At 39.0% G+C, this 27,443-nt stretch overlaps 1 protein-coding gene across 2 annotated transcripts; it reads left to right on the top strand.

Annotated features, from left to right (window-relative positions):
* The first annotated feature begins 11 nt into the window (after positions 1–11).
* Positions 12–9,606, top strand: LOC122625545. 2 transcript variants are annotated; one of them, XM_043805639.1, is made up of 3 exons: positions 12–157; positions 225–607; positions 9,554–9,606. In XM_043805639.1, the coding sequence occupies exons 2-3, from the start codon at positions 328–330 to the stop codon at positions 9,589–9,591; spliced, it is 318 nt and encodes a 105-aa protein (XP_043661574.1). In that variant the 5' UTR covers positions 12–157; positions 225–327; the 3' UTR covers positions 9,592–9,606. The 2 variants fall into 2 exon arrangements, with proteins under 2 accessions (XP_043661574.1, XP_043661573.1); XM_043805638.1 differs by lacking the exon at positions 9,554–9,606 and adding an exon at positions 1,613–1,845.
* Positions 9,607–27,443: the final 17,837 nt, after the last annotated feature.

Below are 27,443 nucleotides of genomic sequence, written 5' to 3'. Positions count from 1 at the left end.
CGTTCGCTATTTATAGTGGGAATGGATAAATGCAGTAAGAAATCTTTCCTCAATATGCTAAACAAAACAAAAAAAATAATTCACTGATTGAATGAAAGCTTTACAGTCAAACAGACACGTTTGAATAACATGTTAAATTATACTCGAATGTAGAACAGTGAGTTTTGTGTGTACTTTAACATGCGAAATAGTATATGTATGTACATATGACTTATTTTCAATAGGACTCAGATATAAATCGGTCATCTTTGGCGTATTCTGCTCAGATTATTTAATTTGGGATTGCATTCTTATAAGAAAGTATTGAAAACCAAAAGAAAGCCAATAATGCAAAATACATTTCAAGCCGCTGTTAGCTGTTTAACGCGACAATACATTATAAAGCAGTCGTGGCCCTGTGGCAGAGAGCTCTTGAGGACGAAACTGATAATTCCACCGACTTCTACATCTAGCCCATTTAAATGCCGAAACTACTCAAAGTTTAGCACACATCTGTCCATGGATCGGGCGATGGAGCTACTATGCAACCTTGACGATGAGGAACGCAGCAACCTGCGCTCAGCTCTTGGCAGGCTAGACGCCGACAAGGAAAAAAAGTTGTACGAGAGTAAGTTTTTCTCAAAATACACTTTTTATTTTACTTGATAAAGGTGGGGTATTATTGTATGTACTAACTATTTGCAAATCCAAAAATGAAACAAAATTTAAGCTATATCATGAATAAAGATATATATGCGTACAGTATTTTAATAGGTCTTATCATAATACGATCTTCCTAACTAAACGCATAAAAAAAACGCATAGAATGACGCATTTGTTAACATTCAAACGATATTTCAAAACAAAATTTGGGGATTTTAATTTAATTTCGGTTTGAATGTATGCCTGCAACAAAACGTTTTAAAATCCAAAAACTTTTTGTTGCTTTTTAACAGCTTCCTATGAGAAATGTAATAGCGGAAAAACAACTATAAATAGATAAATATCCTATGCCCTTCTTTTAAACAAATTGTTGTCTAAATACAACAAATAAGAAACGATCCCTAAAAATAAAAAAAAAAGTAAAACGAGTTTAAAGATTTTATTTTTAAATTTAAAGCTGTATTGCTCCCGAGAGAAATAACATTTTCTAGATATTCCATTTTCTTAGTTAAATAAAAAACATTTTCATTTCATTGAGTGTGCTAGGAAAGGGACAAATAACTCCGTCCTTGACGGCTTCGATCAGCCTTGAAAATTAAAACATTGACGACGTCACACGTTTTCTCGCATAATGCATCTCCAACATAAAGCCAAAGCTCGTGGTTTGGTTCCTTTGCGAGCTCTTGGGGGGCGGTGTCTGCGGCACCCATATTTATCCTAAAGGTGTTTGCTGATTTTATTGAGGTCAACTTTTATTTTTACCTTGTCAACGAAAAGGCAAAGGTAGCTAATATATATCCGGATTGATATTAAATGTAAATGTAAGTTTTTGTGTTACTCACTGCGATCTATTCTCACAGAGATATCCATATATCCATTGAATATCTTTTGGTACACCCCAAAAACGAAAACATTTTCATTAATCTTTAGAAATATTATGTTGCATTAATTATCTTAGTAATATTTGCAGTAAAAGTGCGTCTGACTTCGGCATGGGTATGGCAGTCGTTATTCTTAACCAGGATCGCCAGCTGAGGTGATCTTGCCCTGGCTATCTGTCCGTATGAACGCTGTGGTCTCCGAAACATAAAGAATAGAGTGTTAAGATTAGACATGTGGATACTACCGGACACGCCAACTTTAACACCCACAAATCAAACTGTCCCGCCCACAATTGTAAAATTGTTAAAATTTATTTTTTATTTATAGCCGGAACTCGTAGAGTAAAAGGGTATACTACTAGATTCCTTGAAAAGTATGTAACAGGCAGAACGAAGCGTTTCCGACCGTATGAAGTATATATATTCTTGATCAGGATCAATAGCCGAGTCGATCCGGCCATGACCGTCCATCCAAAGACATTAGAATAACAAGATGCGTAACGCCATACGATTTTGCACATGATTTTTTGATGCTGGCTCTAGCGCTGGCTCCAGGCTCTCTCGAAAAGCCAGAGAGCGGAGAGCTCTAGAGCCAGCAGCTCTCTTGTACGCATACAGTCACAGCTGACCACTGTATTGGTGCACACGCATGCACATGCATTGTTAAAATGACAAAATATGCCCTTCATCTTAGAAGTTCTTAGACATTAAATCTATATTATTTATTATAAATTGACACCACTTAAAAACTCTAGTCTTGCATTGCCGTAACATAACAATTATTCAAATTCAACACAGACATAATAATAGCACAATCTATGTACATAAATAAAATATGACTTTATATTAGAATAATTGTCATTAGAGTATTCAGCGTGCGACGTGTACAAAATATAAGAAGACATTGATTTTTCCGTGCTTATGTCCGTACTTCGTGCTTCAAGAAATCAATTTTGCAATAAACAGATTCTATGTTTTTATTTATTTTATATATGTATATTAATTTTTTAATATGAATTATTTGTAAGAAATATTTATTTTTGAAATGTAATTCCTTTTTTTGGAAATTAATTGTTTTAAATTACAGTAGTTATAATAATTTACTTTGTATACATTTTAATTATTTACTATAGTTATTTAGTCAAATTACTAGTATGAAAATTATCCATTTTCAGTATTTAAAATGCAAATAAGATTCAGTTAAATTATTTTCTTATATTTTATTTTGTTGTTTTTAAAAAAGCGATTTTATCAAACGAATATTAATAAAACTTCTTTCAAACCATATAAGTTTTGATTCGAAATTGACCAAAACATTAATCAAATTTGTTTCTTAGATCAAAATTGATTTCGGCCCGAAAATCATCTTCTCGCAAAAGCACGCACACATACACACTATCTCCTTTAAAGTTTTTACTCACACAAGCAAGACAATTATATTTTTAGATTTTTACTCTCTCAATTTTAGGCGAGCGAAAAGAGAGCAATTTTGGTCGTCACCAAAAAAGTGGCTGCGTAGTGCAAAACCAATGTATGGCCGTTACGCATCTTGTTATTCTTATGTCTTTGGTCTGTCCGTCTGTTTGTCCGTATAAACGTCGAGATCTCAGGAACTATAAAAGCTAGAAAGTTCAACATGTAGACTCCAGAGACATAGACACAGCGCAAGTTTCTTGACCCATGCTGCCACGCCCACTATAACCCACACAAACCGTCCAAACCTGACACGACCCCACTTTTGAAAAATGCAATGCTATTTTTTAATTATACCCGTTACTCGTAACAGAGTAGAGTAAAAGGGTATACTAGATTCGTTGAAAAGTATGTAACAGGCAGAAGGAAGCGTTTCCGACCATATAAAGTATATATATTCTTGTTCAGGATCAATAGCCGAGTCGATCTGGCCATGTCCGTCTGTCTGTCCGTATGAACGTCGAGATCTCAGGATCTACAAAAGGTAGAAAGTTGAGATTAAGCATACTGAGACATAGACGCAGCGCAAGTTTGTCGATTCATGTTGCCACGCCCACTCTAACGCCCACAAACCGCGCAAAACTGCCACGCCCACACTTGAAAAATGTTTCGATATTTTTTCATTTTTGTATTAGTCTTATAAATTTCTATCGATTTGCCAAAAAACTTTTTGCCACGCCCACTCTAACGCCCACAAACCGCCAAAAACTGTCAGTGCTGAAGACTCCTTCGCACTTTCACTAGCTGAGTAACGGGTATCAGATAGTCGGGGAACTCGACTATAGCGTTCTCTCTTGTTTTTTGTATAAGTCTTGCAAATTTTTATCGATTAACACTTTTTGCCACGCCCACCCTAACACCCACAAATTGCTCAAAACTGACTCTCCCACACTTTTAAGAAATGTTTTGATACTTTTTTACATTTTTGTTAGTCTTGTAAATTTCTCTCGATTTGCCAAAAAATTTTTGCCACGCCCACTCTAACGCCCACAAAACGTCCAAAGCTGCTACGCCCACACTTTTTTGAAAAATGTTTTGATATTTTTTCATTTTTGTATTAGTCTTCTAAATTTCTATTGATTTGCCAAAAAACTTTTTGCCACGCCCACTCTAGCGCCCACAAACCGCCAAAAACTGTCAGTGCTGAAGACTCCTTCGCACTTTCACTAGCTGAGTAAGGGGTATCAGATAGTCGGGGAACTCGACTATAGCGTTCTCTCTTGTTTTTTGTATAAGTCTTGCAAATTTTTATCGATTAACACTTTTTGCCACGCCCACCCTAACACCCACAAATTGCTCAAAACTGACTCTCCCACACTTTTAAGAAATGTTTTGATACTTTTTTACATTTTTGTTAGTCTTGTAAATTTCTCTCGATTTGCAAAAAAACTTTTTGCCACGCCCACTCTAACGCCCACAAACCGCCAAAGACTGCCAGTGTTAAAATTTATCCTTCGCACGTCCACTAGCGTAGTAATGGGTATCAGATAATCGATTATAGCGTTCTAGCTTGGTTTTTTATTTGACTTGCCAATATCTATCTCTAAGCCAAATGAACGTGTATCTATTTTCTTTTTACTATAAGAGTAATGGTTACAAAAATAGGGGAACCTTAAATTTTGATTTGTTTTATACAAAAAGTGGTTTTTACTGGTAAAGTCGGGGCTGTAAACATTGGGATACGGAATTGGGATATTTTACCTTGAAACGCTTCCTTCTACGAGTTATACTTTTCAACGATAATAGTATATTTGATTCTCCAAGTACTTGGTCACCGCACTTGTTTTGGATTTTATGATTGTTTCTTCATTTTAGCTGGCATTTGAGAAAATGAATAATCTACTATTTTATTTTGTTTGTATTTCCCGCTGTTTATTCTCGGTTGTAAATTTTTTAGTTTAATTTGATGTTATATTTTCGTTGCACTGCTTATGTATGCAAAGCGTCTTTTTTATTTCTGCTTCCTCGATATTAATTTTTTGTGGATGTGGGATGTACATACGATCATTTCCAACACATGGCGATGGTCACAACTCCTCTGCACTGATCGCTTGTAGGTCTTCACTAGTTTCAATATCGCCACAAACACCAACACAATAGTTTTGAAATTAAAGTTGTGCAGCAAGCCAAAGATCTTTTCCTTGCGGTCTATTTCTTCCATCCTGTTGTGTTGTCGGAGGCTTTGCACTCTTTGCCGACCATCTTAGAACTGTTCACCGGTTCGAAAAGCAGGTTTTCCTTCAATAGGTGTGCTTTTGCATTCACCGTATCACCCCAGTCCAGGATTCTTGAATCCCATAATTTCGTTCAGGATTGTCCTTCAGGAATGTCCTTTCTGAACTCCAAATCTTCTGTTCGACCTGGACAGGAATTCGTTAGTCTCCCTTTGAACACGATATTTCTAGTGTCCTTTTCACGAGACTGGCATTTCTTTGTTGCATTCGGTCTGACGAGGTAGTTGTACCCCTTTTTCTTCTTCAGATTCTGGCTGCTTTGTGTGTGAGTCTTCAAAGTCTTATGATAGCAAATCTATCTTAGCTATCTATCGGTATAGCAAAACATTTTGACCCCTTTTAACGCCCACAAACTGCCTAAAAGTGTATTTTTTCAAATATTTTTAAAATATTTATCTATATTTGAAAAATTTCGAAATTACTGGTTCGCTCTTAGCTGAGTAACAGGTATCTGTCTGTTAGATTTAAAATAGGGCTTTTTACCACGAACTACTTAACTTCCGAATTATTCATTGGCTGGATATCAAGAACCTTAACCAGGAACTACATCTGAACATCACAAAACCTAAACCAACAATAAACTGAATGGCTGCTTTTACTCCAAACTGGATTTTGAACATAAAATAAATAACACATTTCATAAGAAAATACGATAGGCACTTTTAAAAGACACATCCTAATCTATCTATGTAGATGCCTAGCATAGTAAAGCTAATAATAAAATACAAAGAACGGATTAAAGTCCTCAATTATCCTTTCCATAAAATATTGCTTTAAAACTTTGAAATACCATTTTAAATCAAAAATTTGCTAATTGGGTTTTATACAAAAGTGTGACTAAAAAACGATTTAAAACAAGAGAGAACGCTATAGTCGAGTTCCCCGACTATCTGATACCCGTTACTCAGCTAGTGGAAGTGTGAAAAAGAGTCTTCATCACTGACAGTTTTTGACGGTTTGTGGGCGTTAGAGTGGGCGTGGCAAAAAGTGTTTTAGCAAATCGATAAAAATTTACAAGACTAATACAAAAATGAAAAAATATTAAAACATTTTGCAAAAGTGTGGGCGTGGCAGTTTTGGGCGGTTTGTGGGCGTAAGAGGGGGCGTGGCAACATGAATCGACAAACTTCCGCTGCGTCTATATCTCTAGAGTCTGTATGCTTATTCTCAACTTTCTAGCTTTAATAGTTCCTGAGATCTCGACGTTCATAGGGACGGACAGACAGACGGACAGACAGACGGACGGACCGACGGACATGGTCAGATCGACTCGGCTATTGATCCTGATCAAGAATATATATACTTTATATGGTCGGAATCGCTTCCTTCTGCCTGTTAGATACTTTTCAACGAATCTAGTATACCCTTTTACTCTACGAGTAACGGGTATAAAAAGTGATTGTGTTGATTTATACTTATACAAAAACGCACTCTTTACATTTTCATTTGCAGTTCCAAAGCATAGCTCTGGTATTTGATTTGACAAATTATAGGTTTTTGGTTGACTACCCGTTATTCATAGACATGACATATGCAATGACATACATTGAAAAGTATTTTATATATATTGAAGGTCCTTAATAATGTTAAGTTAGTTCTTGGTCTGGAGCAATATTCATGTCCACATAAAGACCGAGCGAAAAATAAGAAGCATATAGATTTTAGTGAATCTAGTTACCACCAGATTTTCCAAACGCCTTTCCATTTCACAATATTAACAAACAAAATGACCAAGCTATCCGGTCCATCATTAACTAAATATATTTTCGAGAAAAAATTAAATTTTTAAAGAATGTGAGTTCGGTTGGTGGATGTCAGGAATTACTTGTTCGAAAGGAACGTCATACAAAGGGCTCCTTTATATTAATATTCGCATAATTTGTATTTTTCTATTGCAGGGCAATTTATAAACATCAGTAAATAAGAAAGATGAAGTACAACCGCAATTATTGTTTATTTCTATTTCTTTCTATTATTTTTCCATTCGTTTTCAAAATGTTAAAACCGAAAAAACAAAGTCCGGGGTCAATACATTACATTAGTCATTACATTTTTAAATTCGCCTTACTTTAAGATCAATAACCAAATAAATAAAATATAATGGTGCCAATAATCCGAAAAAAAATTAGACATATTCATAATAAAACTTGCAAGTTTTGACTGTTCAATGTTTAAAGTGCCCACGGGTTACGCACATACCCGGAGCCAGTAGAACAAAACGGTTTTCTAGTATCTTTGACAAGTATAAAACAAGTAGAAAAAAGCGTGTCCAAACTTATAAAATACAAAATTCTTAGTTAATTAAAAAAATTACCGAGAATTTAGTGGCAAGAATAATTAATTTATTTGCGACCGAAGAGAGGCGAAAACAAGAGTGCGTGTGCGCTTGACGATTTAAATTTTCAACATAACTTCTATTTTTACACGACCGTTCTTAGAGCCTTGCCTAACGCAGGTTGGCGAACGCGGAGCGAATTCGCAAAGAGCGACAAAGAGTTTTATTATGCTCCCGACTTGCCCTAAACTAACTTAGTTGTTAGTGGTGCCACTTATCCCGAACTTGAAGGCCCAGGGCATGTTCCCGGGACCATCGCCGCCAGAACAAAAAACAATAAACAACTACAAAACATATAGATTCAGCCAACACCGGCCTCGTTGATCGCTTCCACGGCTTCAACAATCTGGCAGCGGCTCTAGCTTTTGGATCGCCCCTTCAAAAAACTGCTCCGTCGCTCATTCTAACATCAACGACTCTGCCGTCCTCCCCTGCGTGCGATCTTTCCAGCAACCACTGTTGAGGCGCCACGACGACGAGTTGTCCCTCCTCGACGTTTTCCTGCTGGTGGTGCCACTTGCCCCGAACTTGAAGGCCCAGGGCATGTTCCCGGGACCTAACTGACGAGACAAACCGCCATCGTCGCATGTAACTGAGACCCGCCTGGTCCGGGGTCTGGAGAGCTTTGGCTGCGATGAGGAGCCCGCCTGTCAGCAGGTGTCCGGAAGTGCACCTGTCGCTTTGTTCCTGGATGAGGGCAGAGAGAGGCCGCGAGTTTATGACGACGAGGACTAACCCCCGGCTCTTCCGCGTTGAGGAGCGCACTTCCCACCGCTCGTAGGAGTAGATGCTTTGCAGTTTTGACACCTGCCTCCCATAGTTGGCTCATGTGCGGAGCCTGAGGGGGTGTGAACGCAAATTCACATCCGCTTTTTGATGCGAATTCGCAAATTACTTCCGCCTGCTCCTCGATCCGCTCGCGAACAGCCTGGAAATGGCGACTCTCTCCGACGAAGTTCGTCGCGTTGTCGCAATGAACGGTCGCGGAAAGCCAATACAAAAATTGTTTACTTAGATCTGGACGCAAAACAAACAAATAATGCAACGTATGACTTGTACGGAGGCCTTTGCTCACAAGTTCTCGAGTGTCGACATGAAATGGTGCAGATGCCGGACGTAGCTCTGCACAAATTGGGAATTGGGAGCGTTTCGTCATCAGCAAGGGAAACTTTGCATCGTATGATATAGGACCGTTATTTAGTCGCCCCCCAACCCCAACTCGCAACAACGAAAACTTGAACCAAGTGCCCGTGTCCTCATGAATGAGTATCGCTTTAATCGCTATCGGCTTAATCGCTAAAGACTTGGGCCAACCTTGGATCCTTTACGAACCTTTTCAATTTCTATTTTATACTCGTGATTTTGAACCATTTCAATAATTATACCCGTTACTTGTAGAGTAAAAGGGTATACTAGATTCGTTGAAAAGTATGTAACAGGCAGTAGGAAGCGTTTCCGACCAAATAAAGTATATATATTCTTGATCAGGATCAATAGCCGAGTCGATCTGGCCATGTCCGTCTGTCTGTCCGTATGAACGTCGAGATCTCAGGAACTACAAAAAAAAGTTTTTAGTGACGCACATAAAATCCACTTAAAGGACTAGGAAGATGCTTCAAATAGCAAACTCACGTTAGCCCCTATCAATTCAAGACATTTCCCAACCAAAACAAAGAGCTCCACACACAGTCCTCAAAAACATTAACATGAGCAAAGCCAACGACTAGATATAAAGACCTGTTGTCCTCTGAAGATGCACTACAAGAAACATATTTCAAATATATTGAAATAATTCTACAAGTATTTCCTGCAAATAGTAAGATATCATAATAATTAAACTAACTGAACTGACGAAGCATCCTTTTAGTTTACTTATTTATTCAATTGCATAAATGAAATTAAATGTGCGGAGGTCGCCACTCTTGTATATCAATCTAGCTTTGAAGTAGTATGAATAAGAATAAGATGCAGACCCTTTTTGTTCACAGTGCACGATGCAGAATTGTGGAAGTGCAAAACCGGTTAATTGGCTGAGAGAAGCGACTGTGGCGTGGACAGGCAGATAGATATGGAGGCCTAATGGCGCCAACGACGATTACTGAAAACATAGACATTAAATGCAGAGGAAGTGACATTAATTGAATTGATTTAGCAGGCCTTACAGTCCCACAGGCTAACTGATAAAAGTTGCCCACGTCTGGCTTCATTATGAAGCTGCCCTCAAAGGCCAATCGACAAACAATTTCCGGAGCATGGGAGCTTTAGGGGAGCCTTGGATCGAAAGCTGGCCATTTGCCTGGAATGGTCATTACGCACTTATTGCGTATGCACCACTTCCAATTATTTGAAATTGTTGCTAATGAGAAATTAATTTGCAAAATGCTAATCAAGCGGTGGCAGTTGCTCGTTGGCCAGATCTCCATTCTAATTCCAAGAAATTGCAAATGAAGTATTGCGAACGGATCGAAGTGATTTAATTAAGACGGCCAGCCAGTCGGTCGCTCGAGTTTCGGAATTTTATTGAATCGTGTCTGACTAATGCGTATTTAATTGTTTCAATTCGGACATTCGGCAAATGAAACCGAGTTGTAATGAGAGCAAATCATCGAAACCTGGGGACTAAATATGCATCATGTTTAAGGTGCGTTCGTCACTACGCCGGTGCTGCTCCTTCACTTCATAGAGTAGAAAAACGGAAGTGGCTTGCAACATGTTGATACAAACAGTATTATTAGCACTGGTGGCGAAAAGGCGATAAATAAGCATCGCTCAATAAATACGTCAGGGATTCAGACAATTGGGGCGTGTGCAACATTAATCAAAACCTCAGTGAATGCACTGCCACCTGCAACAAGCCTCCCATTTTCTTGCGCCTTCTATTCTTGTTTCCCCAATATGGTTTTGCTTTGGACGGAGTTTCGATTGGTGCACTACGGGCGGTTGCCAAATGCAACCAAACTCCTTATTTCACCGAGCGTGCGTGCAATTAAGCTGCCTGATTGATACATTTTGATTGATTAATGGCATTCAAAGTACGTGCTTGCCGGCAATCAGCCCACACTTCGCTCGGTAAAATTCGGAGCTGCGATTCTATAGAGTAAACATTTCCTTGGAGGCGGTGAAGTTCACAAATTTTATTTTAGCCCCTTTTAACAGAAAATTTAGGATACTGCAAAATAATACAAAATAACTATCACAAATTTAAATTCAGTGCTGAGGTAGCTCTGTTAATAAGACATTTAATTGCACAAATCCCGTTAAAAGTTTACTACAAATTAAATATTGTTTTATCATTCCAATACTATTCAACCCAGGGACAATTAGCTTTACAGACTAGGTTCCACTTCCGATAAATACGAGTTTAAGCGGCACCGTATGTGCGATCGCATGTGATTTTTGAGACTGGACTTCCAATTATAGGTCTGCAAAAGGATCTATAATTGCATTTGTAGGGCTCTCCATCCGGGTGATTGCGAATGTGGGCCTTAAGGCTTTTCGCAGTGAAGTAAGTCCTCTGGCAAATGAGGCATTCGTGCTGTCGTTCAGTTTGACTATGTGGTTGGCTGTGTTCCTTGAGAAAATATAAGCGCGTAAAGGACTTCGGGCACTGGCTACACTTGTGCGGCTTATCCTTGGAGTAATTTGCATGTGGACTTTCAGGTACGATGCATGGACGAAATCCTTTGGGCATTCGGGGCACTTGAAGATTCGATCCACCAAGTGAGTGCGCTGGTGGTCTTTCAGGCACTGCGACCTGCCGAAACTCTTTGGGCACTCGGAGCACTTAAAAGGTCGTTCTGTGTGATGTGCCGTCTAAGGGTCGAATTGGTTGTGTGGAAATTTCTCCTTTGTACTAGCACTAGCTGAGTAACAGGTATTAGATTGTCGGGGAACTCGTCTATAGCGTTCTCTCTTGTCTTCTTCTTCTGGCCATTCTGGCTACCCTGCTCGAAACGAATGTCGACAACGAAGATGGATGAGATCGAATCCAGTATAGAATAACTTCAGTATCCGACCAGTATACAATTCGACAGGGACTTTTACTAAGGGTTTAATTCTATGGCAGATATCTGCGAGAAGGTGAGCGGCACATAACTCAAGCCTTAGAATCGTTTTGGTCCTGAGCAGCGCTACTTTCGACTTTGAGGTCAACAATGATAATTAATAACTTTTGGCAGTTTTGCTACCAATATACACGCAAGCTCCATAAGCTCTCATCTCCAGTTGAGACAGAGAGCTTTTGAGAAAGAACTCGCCACAAAGAAAAATTTAACCAAATAACGCCTTAGTTGACTTTGAATACGAGATAGATATCGACTTAGATGTGCTTTCAGATGCAGTGACCTCAGGTGAGTTTGAAAACCACTTTGTCAATTCAAAACCTGCTGCTTGTAGAACATAAGGCACTTCAGACTTAATTGTCTTTAGCTCCTCTTATATGCAGCACAGTTAACATGTCATCGACGTAAAACTCGAATAAAAATCTTGCGGATTCACTCAACCTTTTCACGCACCGAATAGCCAGAAATGGGGCTGGTCCAGTACCATATGTGACGGTGTTGAGCTTGTTTAATCTCAAAGATTCAGAGTGGTCTCTCTTCCACACTATGCGTTGAAACTTCCAATCCGCTTCATGAACCATCACACGATACATCTTTTTTACATTGGCAGTCAGGACATACCTGTGCAGCCGGAAGCGTAGTAGCGTGAACTATTCTTGATTAGTCTTGATGTTATTTAAGGCCACCTTAGACGATGTTTTTCAAGAAGCATCGAACACGACGCGTAATTTTGTCGATGTACTCTGGGGCCTTTACACGCATTGATGGGGAATGACATAATATGGAGCGAATGGTATTTTGTTGTCTGTAGGCGACATACGAGTATGCCTTAGGGCGAGCTATTCTTCCATGAATTCCATGTACATTGTCTTCATGTTAGGTTCTCGAGACAACCTTCGCTCAAGCGACAAAAACCTCGAAGGAGTCGCCCAACCTATTTTCTTTGGATTTGGCATTTCCTCCAGTGACCAACATTTCTGTAGTGTAGTCGATTCTAACAGTTCTTCACTACAAGTGAAACCATTCACATCTTATTTCGGGACCGCAAAATTGTTTCGGCTTGAGACAACCCAACCAAGAAGGGTCTTTTGTAAAGTTGGATTTAGGATAATTTAGGCAACAGCAGCAATTTGAAACTCCTATCAACATATACATTTTTGTGACTTGTAGAAATAGGGGTCTCCTAAATGGTAGGTTCTTCGAGAATTGCCGTTCACCGATTGATCAGGATGGAACCGGAGACCTGAGATTTTTGTTTGGTCAATGGGTCGACTCTATTCAATACCAAATAAATCACATTGCATTTGAAATTTTTGTATCGTCTCCTATCGATAACAGATAACCATAAATCGACAAAACAGTATTGAAAAGGATTCTCAAGGAGGATGCTGACAGATGCGATATTTTCGGAAGACTAAGCAATGTTGAATTATTATTCATTATTATCTTATATATAAAATTCTGCTGTCACACTGTTAGTAACCGAACTCCTCCGAAACTACTTGACCGATTTTGATGAAATTAGAAGAGTATATTCTATAGGCCTGGAAATCAGCTAACATCTATTTTTCGTACCCCTAACCGATAAGGGTTGTCCACGTCTAACATTTTTTTATTTTATTTTAATTTTGTATTTATTTTTTTGTCAAAATTTTTTTGTTTTCAATTTTTTTTTTCCATGTGGCATTAGAAAATGCGTATAACCCTAAATTTTCACCCTTCTACCAACAACCCCTATTTTTTACCGTCCATTTTCACTCAACAAAATTTTAAACGGGAAGAGTCAGCCATGTTTCAGCTCCAACAAATGAGCTCTCAGCTGTTTGAACGTCGGCCATTTTTCAGCTCCGATCTCAGCTTTATTGACAGCTGGACTTATGTGGCGTGGGTCTCATCAGTGTAATTTAGACCATGTGTGCATACCTCATGGCTTCTACAAATACTATATTTTGAACTATATTTTAAACAAAAAGACGTTCATTTGAAAAAAAAAAAGAGAAAAGTGATAAATGCCGAACATTAGTTCGTACACAGAGAATCGAAAAGATATTTGCTGAACAGTTACGCTAGACACTATATTAATAGAGTGAAATTTTGTATTTTTATACCCGTTACTCGTAGAGTAAAAGGGTATACTAGATTCGTTGAAAAGTATGTAACAGGCAAAAGGAAGCGTTTCCGACCATATAAAGTATATATATTCTTGATCAGGATCAATAGCTGAGTAGATCTGACCATGTCCGTCTGTCCGTCCGTCTGTCTGTCTGTCCGTCTGTCTGTCCGTCGTCTGTCCGTCCGTATGAACGTCGAGATCTCAGGAACTATAAAAGCTAGAAAGTTGAGAATAAGCATACAGACTCCAGAGACATAGACGCAGCGCAAGTTTGTCGATTCGTGTTGCCACGCTCACCCTAACGCCCACAAACCGCCCAAAACTGCCACGCCCATACTTTTGAAAAATGTTGTGAAATTTTTTCACATTGTTGTTTGTCTTGTAAATATAACTCTATATACCAAAAATCTTTTTGCCACGCCCACTCGAACGCCCACAAACCGCCAAAAACGGTCAGTGTTGTAATTTCCCTTCGCACTTTTACCAGCTGAGTAAAGGGTATCAGATAGTCGGGGAACCCGACTATAGCGTTCTATCTTGTTTAATCTTTCTTTATTGGGATTCTTACGTTCTTCGAGTTTTTTGAATTTATATAATTTTTTTTTTTTTTTTCTATTTATTTATTTTGCAATCTGTCTTAGAACTATGACAATAAGCAAATTATATAGCACCTAAAAAATACTTGACAGGATTGCTTGAGCTCCAATGAGCACATACAATATATATACATATTTACATTTATTTACATTTTCCACTTAAATTTAACTTTCGGATCTATGTGACAAGTCTAGCGTGTGAAATCTTTTTAATCGTCTAAGACTGCTAGTATTGTCTAATAGACCTATTGCCAATATGTTTTCGTGGTTGTGTAGTCTGTTAATATACCTCGTAGCATTTCTTTTTATTTCTTCTTTAACCGTAAGTAAGTTTAGGTCTTTGTGAATGTCATAATTGGACATATACCAAGGAGCACCTGTTATTGTTCTAAGTGTCATGGACTGAAACCTTTGCAATATTTCGATATTTCAGTTACTTGCTGTTCCCCACAATTGCATCGCATATGTCCACACTGGCTTAAGGATTGCCTTGTATAAACGAATTTTGTTCTCTAAGCTGAGCTGGGAACGTGGACCTAACAGCCAATACATCTTTCTTGTTTTTGCCTTGAGCTGCATTTGCTTCGCTTTGATGTGCTGCTTCCAAATTTGTCGTCTGTCCAGGTGTATTCCAAGGTATTTCACCGTTTCACTAACGGGTATGTAAGTCCCATTGAGCATTACAGGAGGACAATTCCCAGGTCTCAGGGAAAATGTGACTTGAACTGTTGACCACTATTCTCCACCTCTCCAACCACGCTTCAATTAGACCAAGTTCTTCTTGAAGTAGATTGGATGCTTCGTGTGGGACATTGCCCGTAGCAATGACTGCCGTATCATCAGCATATGTTGCAATTTCAACAGCATCAGTTGTGGGCAAATCAGCTGTAAAAATTGTGTATAATACTGGACCTAAAACACTCCCTTGTGGGACTCCAGCGTGAGCAGTATGTAACCTGGACGATTCGTCGTATTCGTGCACATAGAAGACTCTGTTTTTCAAGTACGATTGAATTATGAGGAAGTATGGTGCGGGTAGCCATTTTTTAATTTTATAGAGTAGCCCTGCGTGCCAGACTTTATCGAAGGCCTGCTTGACATCAAGGAATTCCCCTGTGCAGTACTTTTTGTACTCAAATGCATTGACGATTGTATGCGTGATCCGATGGCATTGCTCGATCGTTCCATGTCCCCTTCTGAACCCAAACTGGTGTTCGGGTATGATGTTAAGTTCATCCAGCACAGGCAACATTCTTCTCAAAAGTATTTGCTCAAATACCTTAGAGAATGTCACCAGCAAACTAATGGGACGGTAAGACGAGGTGCAGCTTTCCGGCTTGTTGGGTTTAGCGATCATAATTACTTCCGCACATTTCCATTGACTTGGGAAGTATTCAAGTCTGATCATGGCATTATAAATATACGTCAGCAATCGGATGCACTTCGGCGGGAGATTTCTGATTGTGTTTGCACAGATTTTGTTATATCCTGGTGACTTTTGCCTATTTAACTTCTTTATCTCATCTTCTACCTCTGTGAAGGTTGTTTGGGTTATTGGGAAGCTCATCTGGCAGGGAGATTCGAGAAAGTGATGTACCTCATCTACGAAGTCTGGGTAGTTTTCCGGATTTGGCTTAAAAACTGAGCTTAAATGTTCTGCAAACGCCTCAGCCTTCTCGTCATTGCCCTTGCACCGTTGGCCTCTGCTGTCGACTATTGTGGTAGCTCTTCGGGTTGGTCTTTTGAGATATTTAGTTGCTTTCCAGAGGCTATGGTCAAGGTCGCTTGTATATGGGTCAAGGTTTCTTAGGTATGCGCCTGTTGCTTCATTTTTAATTTCCCAAAGTCTGCTTTTTAATTCCTTTGCTGCCCTGTTGAATTTTCTTTTGTCAACTGGACTTCGCGTAGATTGCCAAATTTTTCGAAGTTTCCTTTTTTCAGCAACTTGTGCTCTCAGGTCTAGAGGTAGAAATGTGTGTCTGATTCGATTTTCGTTTGGTGGTGGTGTGAACATGTGTCCAGCTGCATGGATTGAGTTGGTGAATGCCTCAATTGCAAGATCAACTTCGTCACCTGATTTAAGCGATATGTCTAGACAAGTTCGGTTTTCAAGCCAGTTTTTAAAAGCACTTATGTTCGTTTTTGCATTTATTATTCTATAAGGCTTCTGCTTGAAACAAACTGTTTGACCATAGGTCACAATGATCGGCGAGTGATCGGAGCTAAGATCAAAATTCTCTTCGACTTTGAACCTGGTTTGTGGTAGACCAGAGTAGACAATAAAGTCCAGCAAATCAGGAATTTTGCGGGGGTCAGTTGGCCAGTACGTTGGCTTGCCCGTAGATAAGGTTGAGAACTTATTGTTGGTTATGCATTTGTACAGTTCAGCACCTTTCGGATTTACTAATCTCGATCCCCACCATGGGTGTTTGGCATTATAGTCGCCCCCGGCAATAAAGCATCTGCCAAGTGCTTGAAAGAGAGAATTGAAGTTGTCAAGCTTGCAAGGATATCTTGGTGGTAGGTACACTGCAGCTACAGAAATATTTGCTTGCATAATTTATTTACAAGCAACATTATCATGTTGAGCAGATTGGTTGTAAGCTCTGATTGTTTTATTAATAATTGCTCAATTCTATCTAGTGCAGCAATTTGAAACTCCTATCAACATATACATTTTTGTGACTTGTAGAAATAGGGGTCTCCTAAATGGTAGGTTCTTCGAGAATTGCCGTTCACCGATTGATCAGGATGGAACCGGAGACCTGAGATTTTTGTTTGGTCAATGGGTCGACTCTATTCAATACCAAATAAATCACATTGCATTTGAAATTTTTGTATCGTCTCCTATCGATAACAGATAACCATAAATCGACAAAACAGTATTGAAAAGGATTCTCAAGGAGGATGCTGACAGATGCGATATTTTCGGAAGACTAAGCAATGTTGAATTATTATTCATTATTATCTTATATATAAAATTCTGCTGTCACACTGTTAGTAACCGAACTCCTCCGAACTACTTGACCGATTTTGATGAAATTAGAAGAGTATATTCTATAGGCCTGGAAATCAGCTAACATCTATTTTTCGTACCCCTAACCGATAAGGGTTGTCCACGTCTAACATTTTTTTATTTTATTTTAATTTTGTATTTATTTTTTTGTCAAAATTTTTTTGTTTTCAATTTTTTTTTTCCATGTGGCATTAGAAAATGCGTATAACCCTAAATTTTCACCCTTCTACCAACAACCCCTATTTTTTACCGTCCATTTTCACTCAACAAAATTTTAAACGGGAAGAGTCAGCCATGTTTCAGCTCCAACAAATGAGCTCTCAGCTGTTTGAACGTCGGCCATTTTTCAGCTCCGATCTCAGCTTTATTGACAGCTGGACTTACGTGGCGTGGGTCTCATCAGTGTAATTTAGACCATGTGTGCATAGCTCATGGCTTCTACAAATACTATATTTTGAACTATATTTTAAACAAAAAGACGTTCATTTGAAAAAAAAAAAAAGAGAAAAGTGATAAATGCCGAACATTAGTTCGTACACAGAGAATCGAAAAGATATTTGCTGAACAGTTACGCTAGACACTATATTAATAGAGTGAAATTTTGTATTTTTATACCCGTTACTCGTAGAGTAAAAGGGTATACTAGATTCGTTGAAAAGTATGTAACAGGCAGAAGGAAGCGTTTCCGACCATATAAAGTATATATATTCTTGATCAGGATCAATAGCTGAGTAGATCTGACCATGTCCGTCTGTCCGTCCGTCTGTCTGTCTGTCCGTCTGTCTGTCCGTCGTCTGTCCGTCCGTATGAACGTCGAGATCTCAGGAACTATAAAAGCTAGAAAGTTAAGAATAAGCATACAGACTCCAGAGACATAGACGCAGCGCAAGTTTGTCGATTCGTGTTGCCACGCTCACCCTAACGCCCACAAACCGCCCAAAACTGCCACGCCCATACTTTTGAAAAATGTTGTGAAATTTTTTCACATTGTTGTTTGTCTTGTAAATATAACTCTATATACCAAAAATCTTTTTGCCACGCCCACTCGAACGCCCACAAACCGCCAAAAACGGTCAGTGTTGTAATTTCCCTTCGCACTTTTACCAGCTGAGTAACGGGTATCAGATAGTCGGGGAACCCGACTATAGCGTTCTATCTTGTTTAATCTTTCTTTATTGGGATTCTTACGTTCTTCGAGTTTTTTGAATTTATATAATTTTTTTTTTTTTTTCTATTTATTTATTTTGCAATCTGTCTTAGAACTATGACAATAAGCAAATTATATAGCACCTAAAAAATACTTGACAGGATTGCTTGAGCTCCAATGAGCACATACAATATATATACATATTTACATTTATTTACATTTTCCACTTAAATTTAACTTTCGGATCTATGTGACAAGTCTAGCGTGTGAAATCTTTTTAATCGTCTAAGACTGCTAGTATTGTCTAATAGACCTATTGCCAATATGTTTTCGTGGTTGTGTAGTCTGTTAATATACCTCGTAGCATTTCTTTTTATTTCTTCTTTAACCGTAAGTAAGTTTAGGTCTTTGTGAATGTCATAATTGGACATATACCAAGGAGCACCTGTTATTGTTCTAAGTGTCATGGACTGAAACCTTTGCAATATTTCGATATTTCAGTTACTTGCTGTTCCCCACAATTGCATCGCATATGTCCACACTGGCTTAAGGATTGCCTTGTATAAACGAATTTTGTTCTCTAAGCTGAGCTGGGAACGTGGACCTAACAGCCAATACATCTTTCTTGTTTTTGCCTTGAGCTGCATTTGCTTCGCTTTGATGTGCTGCTTCCAAATTTGTCGTCTGTCCAGGTGTATTCCAAGGTATTTCACCGTTTCACTAACGGGTATGTAAGTCCCATTGAGCATTACAGGAGGACAATTCCCAGGTCTCAGGGAAAATGTGACTTGAACTGTTGACCACTATTCTCCACCTCTCAAACCACGCTTCAATTAGACCAAGTTCTTCTTGAAGTAGATTGGATGCTTCGTGTGGGACATTGCCCGTAGCAATGACTGCCGTATCATCAGCATATGTTGCAATTTCAACAGCATCAGTTGTGGGCAAATCAGCTGTAAAAATTGTGTATAATACTGGACCTAAAACACTCCCTTGTGGGACTCCAGCGTGAGCAGTATGTAACCTGGACGATTCGTCGTATTCGTGCACATAGAAGACTCTGTTTTTCAAGTACGATTGAATTATGAGGAAATATGGTGCGGGTAGCCATTTTTTAATTTTATAGAGTAGCCCTGCGTGCCAGACTTTATCGAAGGCCTGCTTGACATCAAGGAATACCCCTGTGCAGTACTTGTTGTACTCAAATGCATTGACGATTGTATGCGTGATCCGATGGCATTGCTCGATCGTTCCATGTCCCCTTCTGAACCCAAACTGGTGTTCGGGTATGATGTTAAGTTCATCCAGCACAGGCAACATTCTTCTCAAAAGTATTTGCTCAAATACCTTAGAGAATGTCACCAGCAAACTAATGGGACGGTAAGACGAGGTGCAGCTTTCCGGCTTGTTGGGTTTAGCGATCATAATTACTTCCGCACATTTCCATTGACTTGGGAAGTATTCAAGTCTGATCATGGCATTATAAATATACGTCAGCAATCGGATGCACTTCGGCGGGAGATTTCTGATTGTGTTTGCACAGATTTTGTTATATCCTGGTGACTTTTGCCTATTTAACTTCTTTATCTCATCTTCTACCTCTGTGAAGGTTGTTTGGGTTATTGGGAAGCTCATCTGGCAGGGAGATTCGAGAAAGTGATGTACCTCATCTACGAAGTCTGGGTAGTTTTCCGGATTTGGCTTAAAAACTGAGCTTAAATGTTCTGCAAACGCCTCAGCCTTCTCGTCATTGCCCTTGCACCGTTGGCCTCTGCTGTCGACTATTGTGGTAGCTCTTCGGGTTGGTCTTTTGAGATATTTAGTTGCTTTCCAGAGGCTATGGTCAAGGTCGCTTGTATATGGGTCAAGGTTTCTTAGGTATGCGCCTGTTGCTTCATTTTTAATTTCCCAAAGTCTGCTTTTTAATTCCTTTGCTGCCCTGTTGAATTTTCTTTTGTCAACTGGACTTCGCGTAGATTGCCAAATTTTTCGAAGTTTCCTTTTTTCAGCAACTTGTGCTCTCAGGTCTAGAGGTAGAAATGTGTGTCTGATTCGATTTTCGTTTGGTGGTGGTGTGAACATGTGTCCAGCTGCATGGATTGAGTTGGTGAATGCCTCAATTGCAAGATCAACTTCGTCACCTGATTTAAGCGATATGTCTAGACAAGTTCGGTTTTCAAGCCAGTTTTTAAAAGCACTTATGTTCGTTTTTGCATTTATTATTCTATAAGGCTTCTGCTTGAAACAAACTGTTTGACCATAGGTCACAATGATCGGCGAGTGATCGGAGCTAAGATCAAAATTCTCTTCGACTTTGAACCTGGTTTGTGGTAGACCAGAGTAGACAATAAAGTCCAGCAAATCAGGAATTTTGCGGGGGTCAGTTGGCCAGTACGTTGGCTTGCCCGTAGATAAGGTTGAGAACTTATTGTTGGTTATGCATTTGTACAGTTCAGCACCTTTCGGATTTACTAATCTCGATCCCCACCATGGGTGTTTGGCATTATAGTCGCCCCCGGCAATAAAGCATCTGCCAAGTGCTTGAAAGAGAGAATTGAAGTTGTCAAGCTTGCAAGGATATCTTGGTGGTAGGTACACTGCAGCTACAGAAATATTTGCTTGCATAATTTATTTACAAGCAACATTATCATGTTGAGCAGATTGGTTGTAAGCTCTGATTGTTTTATTAATAATTGCTCAATTCTATCTAGTGCAGCAATTTGAAACTCCTATCAACATATACATTTTTGTGACTTGTAGAAATAGGGGTCTCCTAAATGGTAGGTTCTTCGAGAATTGCCGTTCACCGATTGATCAGGATGGAACCGGAGACCTGAGATTTTTGTTTGGTCAATGGGTCGACTCTATTCAATACCAAATAAATCACATTGCATTTGAAATTTTTGTATCGTCTCCTATCGATAACAGATAACCATAAATCGACAAAACAGTATTGAAAAGGATTCTCAAGGAGGATGCTGACAGATGCGATATTTTCGGAAGACTAAGCAATGTTGAATTATTATTCATTATTATCTTATATATAAAATTCTGCTGTCACACTGTTAGTAACCGAACTCCTCCGAACTACTTGACCGATTTTGATGAAATTAGAAGAGTATATTCTATAGGCCTGGAAATCAGCTAACATCTATTTTTCGTACCCCTAACCGATAAGGGTTGTCCACGTCTAACATTTTTTTATTTTATTTTAATTTTGTATTTATTTTTTTGTCAAAATTTTTTTGTTTTCAATTTTTTTTTTCCATGTGGCATTAGAAAATGCGTATAACCCTAAATTTTCACCCTTCTACCAACAACCCCTATTTTTTACCGTCCATTTTCACTCAACAAAATTTTAAACGGGAAGAGTCAGCCATGTTTCAGCTCCAACAAATGAGCTCTCAGCTGTTTGAACGTCGGCCATTTTTCAGCTCCGATCTCAGCTTTATTGACAGCTGGACTTACGTGGCGTGGGTCTCATCAGTGTAATTTAGACCATGTGTGCATAGCTCATGGCTTCTACAAATACTATATTTTGAACTATATTTTAAACAAAAAGACGTTCATTTGAAAAAAAAAAAAAAGAGAAAAGTGATAAATGCCGAACATTAGTTCGTACACAGAGAATCGAAAAGATATTTGCTGAACAGTTACGCTAGACACTATATTAATAGAGTGAAATTTTGTATTTTTATACCCGTTACTCGTAGAGTAAAAGGGTATACTAGATTCGTTGAAAAGTATGTAACAGGCAGAAGGAAGCGTTTCCGACCATATAAAGTATATATATTCTTGATCAGGATCAATAGCTGAGTAGATCTGACCATGTCCGTCTGTCCGTCCGTCTGTCTGTCTGTCCGTCTGTCTGTCCGTCGTCTGTCCGTCCGTATGAACGTCGAGATCTCAGGAACTATAAAAGCTAGAAAGTTGAGAATAAGCATACAGACTCCAGAGACATAGACGCAGCGCAAGTTTGTCGATTCGTGTTGCCACGCTCACCCTAACGCCCACAAACCGCCCAAAACTGCCACGCCCATACTTTTGAAAAATGTTGTGAAATTTTTTCACATTGTTGTTTGTCTTGTAAATATAACTCTATATACCAAAAATCTTTTTGCCACGCCCACTCGAACGCCCACAAACCGCCAAAAACGGTCAGTGTTGTAATTTCCCTTCGCACTTTTACCAGCTGAGTAAAGGGTATCAGATAGTCGGGGAACCCGACTATAGCGTTCTATCTTGTTTAATCTTTCTTTATTGGGATTCTTACGTTCTTCGAGTTTTTTGAATTTATATAATTTTTTTTTTTTTTTTCTATTTATTTATTTTGCAATCTGTCTTAGAACTATGACAATAAGCAAATTATATAGCACCTAAAAAATACTTGACAGGATTGCTTGAGCTCCAATGAGCACATACAATATATATACATATTTACATTTATTTACATTTTCCACTTAAATTTAACTTTCGGATCTATGTGACAAGTCTAGCGTGTGAAATCTTTTTAATCGTCTAAGACTGCTAGTATTGTCTAATAGACCTATTGCCAATATGTTTTCGTGGTTGTGTAGTCTGTTAATATACCTAGTAGCATTTCTTTTATTTCTTCTTTAACCGTAAGTAAGTTTAGGTCTTTGTGAATGTCATAATTGGACATATACCAAGGAGCACCTGTTATTGTTCTAAGTGTCATGGACTGAAACCTTTGCAATATTTCGATATTTCAGTTACTTGCTGTTCCCCACAATTGCATCGCATATGTCCACACTGGCTTAAGGATTGCCTTGTATAAACGAATTTTGTTCTCTAAGCTGAGCTGGGAACGTGGACCTAACAGCCAATACATCTTTCTTGTTTTTGCCTTGAGCTGCATTTGCTTCGCTTTGATGTGCTGCTTCCAAATTTGTCGTCTGTCCAGGTGTATTCCAAGGTATTTCACCGTTTCACTAACGGGTATGTAAGTCCCATTGAGCATTACAGGAGGACAATTCCCAGGTCTCAGGGAAAATGTGACTTGAACTGTTGACCACTATTCTCCACCTCTCAAACCACGCTTCAATTAGACCAAGTTCTTCTTGAAGTAGATTGGATGCTTCGTGTGGGACATTGCCCGTAGCAATGACTGCCGTATCATCAGCATATGTTGCAATTTCAACAGCATCAGTTGTGGGCAAATCAGCTGTAAAAATTGTGTATAATACTGGACCTAAAACACTCCCTTGTGGGACTCCAGCGTGAGCAGTATGTAACCTGGACGATTCGTCGTATTCGTGCACATAGAAGACTCTGTTTTTCAAGTACGATTGAATTATGAGGAAATATGGTGCGGGTAGCCATTTTTTAATTTTATAGAGTAGCCCTGCGTGCCAGACTTTATCGAAGGCCTGCTTGACATCAAGGAATACCCCTGTGCAGTACTTGTTGTACTCAAATGCATTGACGATTGTATGCGTGATCCGATGGCATTGCTCGATCGTTCCATGTCCCCTTCTGAACCCAAACTGGTGTTCGGGTATGATGTTAAGTTCATCCAGCACAGGCAACATTCTTCTCAAAAGTATTTGCTCAAATACCTTAGAGAATGTCACCAGCAAACTAATGGGACGGTAAGACGAGGTGCAGCTTTCCGGCTTGTTGGGTTTAGCGATCATAATTACTTCCGCACATTTCCATTGACTTGGGAAGTATTCAAGTCTGATCATGGCATTATAAATATACGTCAGCAATCGGATGCACTTCGGCGGGAGATTTCTGATTGTGTTTGCACAGATTTTGTTATATCCTGGTGACTTTTGCCTATTTAACTTCTTTATCTCATCTTCTACCTCTGTGAAGGTTGTTTGGGTTATTGGGAAGCTCATCTGGCAGGGAGATTCGAGAAAGTGATGTACCTCATCTACGAAGTCTGGGTAGTTTTCCGGATTTGGCTTAAAAACTGAGCTTAAATGTTCTGCAAACGCCTCAGCCTTCTCGTCATTGCCCTTGCACCGTTGGCCTCTGCTGTCGACTATTGTGGTAGCTCTTCGGGTTGGTCTTTTGAGATATTTAGTTGCTTTCCAGAGGCTATGGTCAAGGTCGCTTGTATATGGGTCAAGGTTTCTTAGGTATGCGCCTGTTGCTTCATTTTTAATTTCCCAAAGTCTGCTTTTTAATTCCTTTGCTGCCCTGTTGAATTTTCTTTTGTCAACTGGACTTCGCGTAGATTGCCAAATTTTTCGAAGTTTCCTTTTTTCAGCAACTTGTGCTCTCAGGTCTAGAGGTAGAAATGTGTGTCTGATTCGATTTTCGTTTGGTGGTGGTGTGAACATGTGTCCAGCTGCATGGATTGAGTTGGTGAATGCCTCAATTGCAAGATCAACTTCGTCACCTGATTTAAGCGATATGTCTAGACAAGTTCGGTTTTCAAGCCAGTTTTTAAAAGCACTTATGTTCGTTTTTGCATTTATTATTCTATAAGGCTTCTGCTTGAAACAAACTGTTTGACCATAGGTCACAATGATCGGCGAGTGATCGGAGCTAAGATCAAAATTCTCTTCGACTTTGAACCTGGTTTGTGGTAGACCAGAGTAGACAATAAAGTCCAGCAAATCAGGAATTTTGCGGGGGTCAGTTGGCCAGTACGTTGGCTTGCCCGTAGATAAGGTTGAGAACTTATTGTTGGTTATGCATTTGTACAGTTCAGCACCTTTCGGATTTACTAATCTCGATCCCCACCATGGGTGTTTGGCATTATAGTCGCCCCCGGCAATAAAGCATCTGCCAAGTGCTTGAAAGAGAGAATTGAAGTTGTCAAGCTTGCAAGGATATCTTGGTGGTAGGTACACTGCAGCTACAGAAATATTTGCTTGCATAATTTATTTACAAGCAACATTATCATGTTGAGCAGATTGGTTGTAAGCTCTGATTGTTTTATTAATAATTGCTCAATTCTATCTAGTGCTGATTTTTCTTGTGGTAAAGTCTCACCTCGTATCACTTGCGCATAATTTAGTTGGTTAGAGTAAACGTTTTCTTGGTTTGGCCTTGTCGGAATATTTGTTGTCAGATTCTGTCAATCACGAGCTACAGTTGGTGCTTGCCTGGTTTTGGATGCATTAGTCTGGTGTTTGGCGATGTCTTGGTAGATTCTGCAACCTTTGTAACTAGCAGCATGATTTTCATGGCAGTTGGCACATGTGGCTGGTGCATTCTTTTCCTTTGGACAGTTTACGCTTGGGTGATTCTGAGCACATTTAACGCACTTGAATGTTTTATTGCAGTATGTTTTTGTGTGCCCGAATTCTTGGCATCGAAAACATTGCACCATGTCACTCACTTTCCTTGGTGGTTCTATAGTTACAATTGCATTATTAATGTGCCTGATTTTGTAGATTTCCGTGTTATTGTTTTGTGGTTCCAAATCTATAAAGAACATCGGTAGTGGTTCCTTGGTAATACGAATGAATGTACGAATGTAATATGAATCCCCCTAACTGCATGGCCTTCAGAATCTAGAGCTTCCTTTATAGTTTCAACTTTTGTAGAGTAATGAATGTTTTTGGCTACAACCCTAAATGCCCTATCCTGTTTGAGCTTAAATGTATGGTAGCTTATCTTATCTATCTTCAGAACTTTTACTACGTCCCTGAATTTTTCGACACTCTTCACCATAATTCGAACATGTCCGTCTCGTTGTGATTTATAAGTGAACTGACTAGCGCTTATATATGGCTTGATATTGGAGAAACCCGTTTATATCACTCAAATTGGACACGAAAATTGGTGGTGGTTTTTCAGAGGGCAAATCTTTATCCATTTCCTCATCCAGTGTTGGGTTCGTTGTTGTAGGGTTAGGAGCTTCATCATCCGTGTCTGCCAATAGGGCAAAATGGTTAGCATTTCTGGATGTACCGGGTCCAAAATCTATGGCTGAAATTTTTCTCGTCACAGCTGGGGAGATCTCGTTTTTTCGCTTAATTGAGTGTGGATTAGTTGGCACCTTTTGCCACGCAAAATTATTGCTGTCACCAGCTCCGTTTGAAGTCATAGTTTTGCTGCTTAATAGCAGCTAAGCTGCAGTCTCTTATCAGTTGTTTGTTCTATTTATAGATGCTTCAGTGCAAGTTGTTTTTGTGTTTAGCTTGTTGGTTTTGCTTATTGGGTTTGCTTATTGAACTTGATTTTTGTCTGTGCATTTGCGCGGCCGTACTCTTTGAGAGTGTGATAGAGACTCAATTTATATAATGTTTGGAAATTTCAGTGGTTTTATTGTGGAAATTGAAAAATTTTAAAAATAATTGGTTTCATTGGTAATATTTGTTTCTTCAATTTTTCAATATTAAAAAATTATAGGGAGTTTTCATTAGTTGTTTTCATGCTACACAGAGAAAAACAATTTTTTTGTTTATATAGCATGAATTGAATCACGGCTAGGTGGGACGAAGTCCACCGGGTCAGTCTAGTTATTCATAAAGATTAGACATTCATTATCGTAAACCTTTTTTGAACTGTCCAGTGCCTTTTCGTAATTGCTCTCGGTGACTTTGTAAGCTTTAATTGTTCCTAAAGCTTCACGAAAGTGACAAGAAATTTAATGGTTACATTTTTCGAGAAGAATAATCTCCACCACATTTTGGCAATGCCAACTCCGGAAGCCACATTCTTGTAACTGATGTACCTTATTAATGGAAGCATTTAAGTTTTCGAGTCGCCATTTTAATTTTTCCTCTGAAATAGAAATAGCCTCCTGGTCTAGTCGCTAGTTAAATCGAATGGTTCTGACCCGACTTTGGAGCTTGGTTTTTAGCTCTTCCCGAACAGATTTATTTTTCGATTCATTTTTACCTACTAGGTGTTGGAATAAGTTCGTAGCGTTTTACAATGGCACTAGCAAACTATTCAAAGTCACACATTTACCATTCCGCTTATCTAAGCGCGCCAAGCGAACAAGGGCCAAACAA

This window comes from Drosophila teissieri, unplaced genomic scaffold, assembly GCF_016746235.2.
Source record: "Drosophila teissieri strain GT53w unplaced genomic scaffold, Prin_Dtei_1.1 Segkk124_quiver_pilon_scaf, whole genome shotgun sequence".
Taxonomy (NCBI): Eukaryota; Metazoa; Arthropoda; class Insecta; order Diptera; family Drosophilidae; genus Drosophila; species Drosophila teissieri.
This window is presented reverse-complemented; position numbering and strand designations above follow the sequence as displayed.